The sequence below is a fragment of the Hyperolius riggenbachi genome, chromosome 4 (genome assembly GCF_040937935.1).
Source record: "Hyperolius riggenbachi isolate aHypRig1 chromosome 4, aHypRig1.pri, whole genome shotgun sequence".
NCBI lineage: Eukaryota > Metazoa > Chordata > Amphibia > Anura > Hyperoliidae > Hyperolius > Hyperolius riggenbachi.
In genome coordinates, this window is record NC_090649.1 from 2,008,982 (window position 1) to 2,022,012 (window position 13,031).

General features: G+C 54.1%; 1 protein-coding gene across 1 annotated transcript in view; it reads right to left on the reverse strand.

Annotated features, from left to right (window-relative positions):
* The window catches only part of IFT172 (intraflagellar transport 172), a 619,018-nt gene that overhangs the window by 538,512 nt on the left and 67,475 nt on the right, over positions 1-13,031 (reverse strand). Inside the window, exon 5 of the mRNA XM_068279802.1 lies at positions 10,896-10,961. Within this exon, the coding sequence (XP_068135903.1) occupies positions 10,896-10,961 (66 nt within the window). The remainder of the gene's footprint in view (positions 1-10,895; positions 10,962-13,031) is intronic.

Here is a 13,031-nt window from a genome sequence, read left to right on the forward strand (position 1 = left end):
TCCGATCGCAACCGTGATCGGAAAACTGACATTCTTTATTTTTAAAATAGAAGTTTTTCCTTCCTGCCTTCCCCCCCCTTTTGCCATGAGGGCTGAATGGGCCTGCGTTAGCATATGGCTAAAGCAACCTGGTTTAGCAAGAAATCCTGTTAAGGCTCCCGGAAAAGCTCTGGTGACACTAATGTGCTAATTGGGCAGAGCTGAAATACCAACAGAGTCTATTCAACAGGGGAAGCTAGCACAGCATGAGGTCTATTGACACCTACATTCCTCCCAGTCTTGACGGCACCGACTAAACTGAGGATGGAATGCATGGTGTTGATAACTTTGTCACATTTTGCAAATACCATCCATGGGAGGAATATGAAAATTACATAATTTTGTTTCCCTAATTCTGTAGAATATGGTGATACTAGACATAGCCAGGTAACCCGAGCAGGGGCTGAGATATGAATAATGGGGTCCCCGTGCGCCCCAAATATTGCAAGTTTGATGTCCTATGAACGTGTATTCTCAGCCCAATCTGAATATGAAATCGGTTTGCATGTGCGACAAAACCCCGGCGGGGTATGAAATTGGACATATTTTGTGGATGGCTGGAAGTTCCTCCCCTGAGAACTCACTGCCTGACACGCCCCTGGGCTGAGCTTGAGACTCCGCCCAGAAATGTCAGTGCTCAAAACTGATTGCATGAGGACCCCCAGCCAATTCCCCCACTTTCCATCATACCGAAAAGACTGCCACTGCTTGGGGAAATAGCAGTGGCCATCTTGCAGGCGGAGCAACGGCCATGTGGTTCGGCCATATTGCGAACTAACTGCAACAAAGGAACTTTGTCTTTTCCCGAACGGACTTTCCACAGAATCATAAGTATTCGTTCTTTTTATCCCTTTTTTCTTTTATGTACTGTGTTATCACTGTCTCTCATCGTTTAATTGTTCACGATTGTCTGTATATATTAATTATTTATATTGTAACAAATAAAGGCTTTTTAAAAGGTCTTTACCTCTCAGTAAAACCTTCTATTCAGTATACACAGACGAGACCTAAACTTCCGAAGGGACGCTACTGTTTTGATAGATAGATAGGAATTGCACAGTTTTAACCGGTTGTTTGTTTCACAGGTCTATAGCCAGTTAGCAGTTATCTCTGGGCTGATAGAAAACAGAGATGGTGGCAAATCTACCCCTGGGTTGGAGTAAAAGTGTATTTTCGTAACCTCACAGGCTCCCTACTGCGTCGTGACGCTCAAACTCCGCCAATTCTACGCAGATTGCGTCCATAGCTCTCAATCTGTGTGCTAGAATCGGATCGGACGGTTTTGCGTGTTCACGGCCAGTGGGGCTCTTGTGACACAGGGGATGCCTGGCACTGACTGGTAATATCACAGGGGATGCCTGGCACTGACTGGTAATATCACAGGGGATGCCTGGCACTGACTGGCAATCTCACAGGGGATGCCTGGCACTGACTGGCAATCTCACAGGGGATGCCTGGCACTGACTGGCAATGTCACAGGGGATGCCTGGCACTGACTGGCAATGTCACAGGGGATGCCTGGCACTGACTGGCAATGTCACAGGGGATGCCTGGCACTGACAGGCAATATCACAGGGGATGCCTGGCACTGATTGGCAATATCACAGGGGATGCCTGGCACTGACTGGCAATCTCACAGGGGATGCCTGGCACTGACTGGCAATATCACAGGGGATGCCTGGCACTGATTGGCAATCTCACAGGGGATGCCTGGCACTGATTGGCAATCTCACAGGGGATGCCTGGCACCGAATGGCAATCACACAGGGGATGCCTGGCACTGATTGGCAATCACACAGGGGATGCCTGGCACTGACTGGCAATGTCACAGGGGATGACTGGCAATGTCACAGGGGATGCCTGGCACTGACTGGCAATGTCACAGGGGATGACTGGCACTGACTGGCAATCTCACAGGGGATGCCTGGCACTGACTGGCAATATCACAGGGGATGCCTGGCACTTACTGGCAATATCACAGGGGATGCCTGGCACTGACTGGCAATATCACGGAATGCCTGGCACTGACTGGCAATATCACATGGGATGCCCGGCACTGACTGGTAATATCAAAGGGGATGCCCGGCACTGACTGGCAATATCACAGGGGATGCCTGGCACTGACTGGCAATATCACAGGGGATGCCTGGCACTGACTGGCAATATCACAGGGGATGCCTGGCACTGACTGGCAATATCACAGGGGATGCCTGGCACTGACTGGCAATATCACAGGGGATGCCTGGCACTGACTGGCAATATCACAGGGGATGCCTGGCACTGACTGGCAATATCACAGGGGATGCCTGGCACTGAATGGCAATGTCACAGAGGATGCCTGGCACTGACTGGCAATATCACAGGGGATGCCTGGCACTGACTGGTAATATCACAGGGGATGCCTGGCACTGACTGGCAATGTCACAGGGGATGACTGGCAATGTCACAGGGGATGCCTGGCACTGACTGGCAATATCACAGGGGATGCTTGGCACTGACTGGCAATATCACAGGGGATGCCCGGCACTGACTGGCAATATCACAGGGGATGCTTGGCACTGACTAGCAATATCACAGGGGATGCCCGGCACTGACTGGCAATATCACAGGGGATGCCTGGCACTGACTGGCAATATCACGGAATGCCTGGCACTGACTGGCAATATCACAGGGGATGCCTGGCACTGACTGGCAATATCACAGGGGATGCCTGGCATTGACTGGCAATATCACAGGGGTTGCCTGGCACTGACTGGCAATATCACAGGGGATGCCTGGCACTGACTGGCAATATCACAGAGGATGCCTGGCACTGACTGGCAATATCACAGGGGATGCCTGGCACTGACTGGCAATATCACGGAATGCCTGGCACTGACTGGCAATATCACAGGGGATGCCTGGCACTGACTGGCAATATCACAGGGGATGCCTGGCACTGACTGGCAATGTCACAGGGGATGCCTGGCACTGACTGGCAATATCACAGGGGATGCCTGGCACTGACTGGCAATATCACAGGGGATGCCTGGCACTGACTGGCAATATCACAGGGGATGCCTGGCACTGACTGGCAGTATCACGGGATGCCTGGCACTGACTGGCAATATCACAGGGGATGCCTGGCACTGACTGGCAATGTCACAGGGGATGCCTGGCACTGACTGGTAAAATCACAGGGGATGCCTGGCACTGACTGGCAATATCACAGGGGATGCCTGGCACTGACTGGCAATATCAGGGGATGCCTGGCACTGACTGGGAATGTTACAGGGGATGCCTGGCACTGACTGGCAATATCACAGGGTATGCCTGGCACTGACTGGCAATGTCACAGGGGATGCCTGGCACTGACTGGCAATGTCACAGGGGATGCCTGGCACTGACTGGCAATGTCACAGGGGATGCCTGGCACTGACTGGCAATATCACAGGGGATGCCTGGCACTGACTGGCAATATCACAGGGGATGCCTGGCACTGACTGGCAATGTCACGGGATGCCTGGCACTGACTGGCAATGTCACAGGGGATGACTGGCACTGACTGGCAATGTCACAGGGGATGACTGGCACTGACTGGCAATGTCACAGGGGATGCCTGGCAATGTCACAGGGGATGCCTGGCACTGACTGGCAATGTCACAGGGGATGCCTGGCACTGACTGGCAATATCACAGGGGATGCCTGGCACTGATTGGCAATATCACAGGGGATGCCTGGCACTGATTGGCAATATCACAGGGGATGCCTGGCACTGACTGGCAATATCACGGAATGCCTGGCACTGACTGGCAATATCACAGGGGATGCCTGGCACTGACTGGCAATATCACAGGGGATGCCTGGCACTGACTGGCAATATCACAGGGGATGCCTGGCACTGACTGGCAATATCACAGGGGATGCCTGGCACTGACTGGCAATATCACAGGGGATGCCTGGCACTGACTGGCAATATCACAGGGGATGCCTGGCACTGACTGGCAATATCACAGGGGATGCCCGGCACTGACTGGCAATATCACAGGGGATGCCTGGCACTGACTGGCAATATCACGGAATGCCTGGCACTGACTGGCAATATCACAGGGGATGCCTGGCACTGACTGGTAATATCACAGGGGATGCCTGGCACTGACTGGCAATATCACAGGGGATGCCTGGCACTGACTGGTAATATCACAGGGGATGCCTGGCACTGACTGGTAATATCACAGGGGATGCCTGGCACTGACTGGCAATATCACAGGGGATGCCTGGCACTGACTGGCAATATCACGGAATGCCTGGCACTGACTGGCAATATCACAGGGGATGCCTGGCACTGACTGGTAATATCACAGGGGATGCCTGGCACTGACTGGCAATATCACAGGGGATGCCTGGCACTGACTGGCAATATCACAGGGGATGCCTGGCACTGACTGGCAATATCACAGGGGATGCCCGGCACTGACTGGTAATATCACAGGGGATGCCCGGCACTGACTGGCAATATCACAGGGGATGCCCGGCACTGACTGGCAATATCACAGTGGATGCCCGGCACTGACTGGGAATATCACAGGGGATGCCCGGCACTGACTGGTAATATCACAGGGGATGCCCGGCACTGACTGGCAATATCACAGGGGATGCCTGGCACTGACTGGCAATATCACAGGTGATGCCTGGCACTGACTGGCAATATCACAGGGGATGCCTGGCACTGACTGGCAATATCACAGGGGATGCCTGGCACTGACTGGCAATATCACAGGGGATGCCTGGCACTGACTGGCAATATCACAGGGGATGCCTGGCACTGACTGGCAATATCACAGGGGATGCCTGGCAATGACTGGTAATATCACAGGGGATGCCTGGCACTGACTGGCAATATCACAGGGGATGCCTGGCACTGACTGGCAATATCACAGGGGATGCCTGGCACTGACTGGGAATGTCACAGGGTATGCCTGGCACTGACTGGCAATATCACAGGGGATGCCTGGCACTGACTGGCAATATCACAGGGGATGCCTGGCACTGACTGGCAATGTCACAGGGGATGCCTGGCACTGACTGGTAAAATCACAGGGGATGCCTGGCACTGACTGGCAATATCACAGGGGATGCCTGGCACTGACTGGCAATATCAGGGGATGCCTGGCACTGACTGGGAATGTCACAGGGGATGCCTGGCACTGACTGGCCAGGGGATGCCTGGCACTGACAGGCAATATCACAGGGGATGCCTGGCACTGACTGGCAATATCACGGAATGCCAGGCACTGACTGGCAATATCACATGGGATGCCCGGCACTGACTGGTAATATCACAGGGGATGCCTGGCACTGACTGGCAATCTCACAGAGGATGCCTGGCACTGACTGGCAATGTCACAGGGGATGCCTGGCACTGACTGGCAATGTCACAAGGGATGCCTGGCACTGACAGGCAATATCACACAGGATGCCCGGCACTGACTGGCAATATCACAGGGGATGCCCGGCACTGGCTGGCAATGTCACAGGGGATGCCCGGCACTGACTGGCAATGTCACAGGGGATGCCTGGCACTGACTGGCAATGTCACAGGGGATGCCTGGCACTGACTGGCAATGTCACAGGGGATGCCTGGCACTGACTGGCAATGTCACAGGGGATGCCTGGCACTGACTGGCAATATCACTTGGGATGCCTGGCACTGACAGGCAATATCACAGGGGATGACTGGCACTGACAGGCAATGTCACAGGGGATGCCTGGCACTGACTGGCAATGTCACAGGGGATGCCTGGCACTGACTGGCAATCTCACAGGGGATGCCTGGCACTGACTGGCAATCTCACAGGGGATGCCTGGCACTGACTGGCAATCTCACAGGGGATGCCCAGCACTGACTGGCAATATCACAGGGGATGCCCGGCACTGACTGGCAATATCACAGGGGATGCCTGGCACTGACTGGGAATGTCACAGGGGATGCCTGGCACTGACTGGTAATATCACAGGGGATGCCCGGCACTGACTGGCAATATCACAGGGGATGCCCGGCACTGACTGGCAATCTCACAGGGGATGCCCGGCACTGACTGGCAATATCAGGGGATGCCTGGCACTGACTGGCAATATCACAGGGGATGCCTGGCACTGACTGGCAATCAGGGCCGGGCCGAGGCAGAGGCTGAAGAGGCTCCAGCCTCAGGGCGCAGTGTAGGAGGGGGCGCACAATTCATTCAGCTGTCATTCCCAATTGTGTTTGAAGCACAAAGAAATAAGAAAAGGGCATACATAGCAGTGACTGCAAGCCAGATAACTAGAGATTAAGGTGTTGGGGATGTTGGGGGCCCTGGGGCGCCTCTTAGTCTAATAGCAATTAGTGTGTGACGGCTGGTGTGGGAGGGATGGAGGGGCGCACTTTGCTGTCTCAGCCTTGGGTGCTGAAGGACCTTGTCCCGGCTCTGCTGGCAATATCACAGGGGATGCCTGGCACTGACTGGCAATGTCACAGGGGATGCTTGGCACTGACTGGCAATATCACAGGGGATGCCTGGCACTGACTGGCAATATCACAGGGGATGCCTGGCACTGACTGGCAATATCACAGGGGATGCCTGGCACTGATTGGCAATCTCACAGGGGATGCCTGGCACTGATTGGCAATCACACAGGGGATGCCTGGCACTGACTGGCAATGTCACAGCGGATGCCTGGCACTGACTGGCAATGTCACAGCGGATGCCTGGCACTGATTGGCAATCTCACAGGGGATGCCTGGCACTGATTGGCAATCACACAGGGGATGCCTGGCAATGTCACAGGGGATGCCTGGCACTGCCTGGCAATGTCACAGGGGATGCCTGGCAATGTCACAGGGAATGCCTGGCACTGACTGGCAATCTCACAGGGGATCCCTGGCACTGACTGGCAATGTCACAGGGGATGCCTGGCACTGACTGGCAATGTCACAGGGGATGCCTGGCACTGACTGGCAATGTCACAGGGGATGCCTGGCACTGACTGGCAATGTCACAGGGGATGCCTGGCACTGACTGGCAATGTCACAGGGGATGCCTGGCACTGACTGGCAATGTCACAGGGGATGCCTGGCACTGACTGGCAATGTCACAGGGGATGCCTGGCACTGACTGGCAATGTCACAGGGGATGCCTGGCACTGACTGGCAATGTCACAGGGGATGCCTGGCACTGACTGGCAATGTCACAGGGGATGCCTGGCACTGACTGGCAATATCACAGGGGATGCCTGGCACTGACTGGCAATGTCACAGGGGATGCCTGGCACTGACTGGCAATATCAGGGGATGCCTGGCACTGACTGGGAATGTCACAGGGGATGCCTGGCACTGACTGGCCAGGGGATGCCTGGCACTGACAGGCAATATCACAGGGGATGCCTGGCACTGACTGGCAATATCACGGAATGCCAGGCACTGACTGGCAATATCACGGAATGCCAGGCACTGACTGGCAATATCACATGGGATGCCCGGCACTGACTGGTAATATCACAGGGGATGCCTGGCACTGACTGGCAATCTCACAGAGGATGCCTGGCACTGACTGGCAATGTCACAGGGGATGCCTGGCACTGACTGGCAATGTCACAGGGGATGCCTGGCACTGACTGGCAATGTCACACGGGATGCCCGGCACTGACTGGCAATATCACAGGGGATGCCCGGCACTGGCTGGCAATGTCACAGGGGATGCCCGGCACTGACTGGCAATGTCACAGGGGATGCCTGGCACTGACTGGCAATGTCACAGGGGATGCCTGGCACTGACTGGCAATGTCACAGGGGATGCCTGGCACTGACTGGCAATGTCACAGGGGATGCCTGGCACTGACTGGCAATGTCACAGGGGATGCCTGGCACTGACTGGCAATGTCACAGGGGATGCCTGGCACTGACTGGCAATGTCACAGGGGATGCCTGGCACTGACTGGCAATGTCACAGGGGATGCCTGGCACTGACTGGCAATATCACAGGGGATGCCTGGCACTGACAGGCAATATCACAGGGGATGACTGGCACTGACAGGCAATGTCACAGGGGATGCCTGGCACTGACTGGCAATGTCACAGGGGATGCCTGGCACTGACTGGCAATCTCACAGGGGATGCCTGGCACTGACTGGCAATCTCACAGGGGATGCCTGGCACTGACTGGCAATCTCACAGGGGATGCCTGGCACTGACTGGCAATCTCACAGGGGATGCCCGGCACTGACTGGCAATATCACAGGGGATGCCCGGCACTGACTGGCAATATCACAGGGGATGCCTGGCACTGACTGGGAATGTCACAGGGGATGCCTGGCACTGACTGGTAATATCACAGGGGATGCCCGGCACTGACTGGCAATATCACAGGGGATGCCCGGCACTGACTGGCAATATCACAGGGGATGCCCGGCACTGACTGGCAATCTCACAGGGGATGCCCGGCACTGACTGGCAATATCAGGGGATGCCTGGCACTGACTGGCAATATCACAGGGGATGCCTGGCACTGACTGGCAATATCAGGGGATGCCTGGCACTGACTGGGAATGTCACAGGGGATGCCTGGCACTGACTGGCCAGGGGATGCCTGGCACTGACAGGCAATATCACAGGGGATGCCTGGCACTGACTGGCAATATCACGGAATGCCAGGCACTGACTGGCAATATCACATGGGATGCCCGGCACTGACTGGTAATATCACAGGGGATGCCTGGCACTGACTGGCAATCTCACAGAGGATGCCTGGCACTGACTGGCAATGTCACAGGGGATGCCTGGCACTGACTGGCAATGTCACAGGGGATGCCTGGCACTGACAGGCAATATCACACGGGATGCCCGGCACTGACTGGCAATATCACAGGGAATGCCCGGCACTGGCTGGCAATGTCACAGGGGATGCCCGGCACTGACTGGCAATGTCACAGGGGATGCCTGGCACTGACTGGCAATGTCACAGGGGATGCCTGGCACTGACTGGCAATGTCACAGGGGATGCCTGGCACTGACTGGCAATGTCACAGGGGATGCCTGGCACTGACTGGCAATATCACAGGGGATGCCTGGCACTGACAGGCAATATCACAGGGGATGACTGGCACTGACAGGCAATGTCACAGGGGATGCCTGGCACTGACTGGCAATGTCACAGGGGATGCCTGGCACTGACTGGCAATCTCACAGGGGATGCCTGGCACTGACTGGCAATCTCACAGGGGATGCCTGGCACTGACTGGCAATCTCACAGGGGATGCCCGGCACTGACTGGCAATATCACAGGGGATGCCCGGCACTGACTGGCAATATCACAGGGGATGCCTGGCACTGACTGGGAATGTCACAGGGGATGCCTGGCACTGACTGGTAATATCACAGGGGATGCCCGGCACTGACTGGCAATATCACAGGGGATGCCCGGCACTGACTGGCAATCTCACAGGGGATGCCCGGCACTGACTGGCAATATCAGGGGATGCCTGGCACTGACTGGCAATATCACAGGGGATGCCTGGCACTGACTGGCAATATCACAGGGGATGCCTGGCACTGACTGGCAATGTCACAGGGGATGCCTGGCACTGACTGGTAAAATCACAGGGGATGCCTGGCACTGACTGGCAATATCACAGGGGATGCCTGGCACTGATTGGCAATATCAGGGGATGCCTGGCACTGACTGGGAATGTTACAGGGGATGCCTGGCACTGACTGGCAATATCACAGGGGATGCCTGGCACTGACTGGCAATGTCACAGGGGATGGCTGGCACTGACTGGCAATGTCACAGGGGATGCCTGGCACTGACTGGCAATGTCACAGCGGATGCCTGGCACTGACTGGCAATGTCACAGGGGATGCCTGGCACTGATTGGCAATCTCACAGGGGATGCCTGGCACTGATTGGCAATCACACAGGGGATGCCTGGCAATGTCACAGGGGATGCCTGGCACTGCCTGGCAATGTCACAGGGGATGCCTGGCAATGTCACAGGGAATGCCTGGCACTGACTGGCAATCTCACAGGGGATCCCTGGCACTGACTGGCAATGTCACAGGGGATGCCTGGCACTGACTGGCAATGTCACAGGGGATGCCTGGAACTGACTGGCAATATCACGGGATGCCTGGCACTGACTGGCAATATCACATGGGATGCCAGGCACTGACTGGCAATATCACAGGGGATGCCTGGCACTGACTGGTAATATCACAGGGGATGCCTGGCACTGACTGGCAATGTCACAGGGGAGCCCTGCACCATGGATGACAGAAGGTCAGGTGGAGCCCTGCACCATGGATGACAGAAAGTCAGGTGGAGCCCTGCACCATGGATGACAGAAAGTCAGGTGGAGCCCTGCACCATGGATGACAGAAGGTCAGGTGGAGCCCTGCACCATGGATGACAGAAGGTCAGGTGGAGCCCTGCACCATGGATGACAGAAGGAGGGGACCTGCACCCTGGATGACAGAAGGAGGGGACCTGCACCCTGGATGACAGAAGGTCAGGTGGAGCCCTGCACCCTGGATGACAGAAGGTCAGGTAGAGCCATGCACCATGGATGACAGAAGGTCAGGTGGAGCCATGCACCATGGATGACAGAAGGTCAGGTGGAGCCCTGCACCATGGATGACAGAAGGTCAGGTGGAGCCATGCACCATGGATGACAGAAGGTCAGGTGGAGCCCTGCACCATGGATGACAGAAGGTCAGGTGGAGCCCTGCACCATGGATGACAGAAGCTCGGTGACTGTAGACTTAGGACCCCTGGTAACAGATGGATATATGTTGTGTGACATGCTCCCCTGTATATGTGTGGTGACATCACAGGGTGACCTACCTTCCCCTCCGACAAGCCAAAGACGATGGTGTTCTCCAGAGGCCACAGGAGGCACGTGACTGCGCTCTGCAAGAGAGAATTCCTGCATCACCACACCTCATATAAACATACAAGCCCGCTAGGGCACGGCCCTCCTCCTACTGTTCCTCATACTGCTGTGATTTACCATATGCACCAGCTCTAGAGATATCTCAAACTACACATTAACTATGTACATCCAGGTCCATAAATATTGAACCTAACATTTAACATCTCCTCCTGGATGTCCGCTAGGTTCCTGCAACTAAACCTGGACAAAACGGAATTTATGATCTTCCTACCCTGGTCATCCCTGGACCTCCCAGATGTGCAGGTCACTGTTAACCACACTACCATTCGCCCTACCTCTCAAGCCCGCTGTCTGGGTGTCACCCTGGACTCCGCACTCTCCTTCACTCCCCACATCCAAAACCTCACAAAGTCCTGCAACTTCCACCTTCGTAACATCTGTAAGATTCGCCCTTTCCTGACCTCTGCCACCACCAAACTCCTCATCCATGCTGTGGTGATCTATTGGGGTGCTGATGATGTGGATGATACAGGAACAGATTTCTCTTAATTTTTCAAAACAATATCCGACTAAGTGAGTCTGCCAAGTTCCAAGTGGACAGGAATGTTTGACATTTACATATGACAGGCCTGCTGGAAGGTTGAGGAAGCCTTAATCAATGGTCACCTGGCGTGGGGGGGGGGGGGGGGGGGGGGGGAAGTCCTTTTTGATGATCTGAAAACTGAGACAGGAACGCTTTGAAGTTGCATATCACAGGAAAGGATATGACGCGCGTTATGTAGGAAATTGGATTATTCCTGGATATGGACATGTGAGTGGCCTCAGGCCATCCAGCAGACTATATAACCCCAGCCTGGGACAGTCACAAATCGTAGCTCTCTGGAGGTAGCAACAACGCTAGAACTTCCCCGGCTACTGGCCGGAACCGCGTTCTCCCGCAAACAACGTTTAGATCTTCAAGTTGGTAACGTTTTGATCCCCATTTTATTTTTATGCAAATATCCTTGTGTGTATCTTTGTAACTTTTATCATTGTAACTTTTACTTTGCTTTTGTAAATCTTTTGTATATATTATTTTCTGCATTGTTCCACTTTTTTTCTGGAATATTAAATCGTTATTAAATAAGTTTGACTTCTGCTGTACTAAACTAACACTCATAGCCTAGAAGAGACTGCAGTGTAGCTGTGTATAAGTCCATGCTTGATTGTATGATTGAGCAACCCTACCGTATAAGATTGTAATTGCATTGTGTGTGGGGCGTTTGTCAAACTTTGGCCTAAAGCGTGCTGCTGACCCAACGTACGAAAACGCCAGTGCGAGTAGCTCGACAGCAGAGTGGCTAACAGTATCGTTCGGAACGACTGTTTTTGCTTCACTACAGTGTAAGATTGCAATTGTGCGTGTGTGTGCGTGGCGTTCCCGTATTCGGCCTAAAGCGCAAAGGTGACCCGAATACGAAAACGCAGATTGCGCGCTGAGCACTCGACAGCAGAGTGGAAGTGTCTAGCAACAGCTAGTGGTGGCAGTGAGAAGTGTTCTGAGGGGTCCCAGCCTTGTTTTAGCTTGACTAAGGCTGCTTCCCCTCTCAATCTGGTCAAACCCGCAGTCGGGAACCGTATACGCAGGCGTGCCGCGGGCCGGTTCCTGACACATGCCCTCATAATTTCCCGCCTTGACTACTGCAATGCCCTGCTGTCTGGTCTCCCTATGACCCGAACAGCCCCACTGCAGTCCATCATGAATGCGGCAGCCAGAATTATCCACTCCTCACATCGCTCCACCACGGCAGATCCCCTCCGTGAATCCCTTCACTGGCTTCCTGTCAGGTTTTCAGATATCAGAATTTAATAGAGATGTATTAATTGAATAAAAGCATAATTAATGTCCTTTAGAAATATAACCTTATAGGATTGTATGGTCTATTATAGATATTAGCAAGTGTATCCTGATTTATATTATATATGCATGCATGCTTGATTTATCATATGGATTGGAAGAAATAGATTTCTTTCTACTGTTTTATATCAAATGTAACTGACTCAAAAAGAAAAGCAAAGAGTTTCTTTCCTCTCAGTTCAGATTGCTG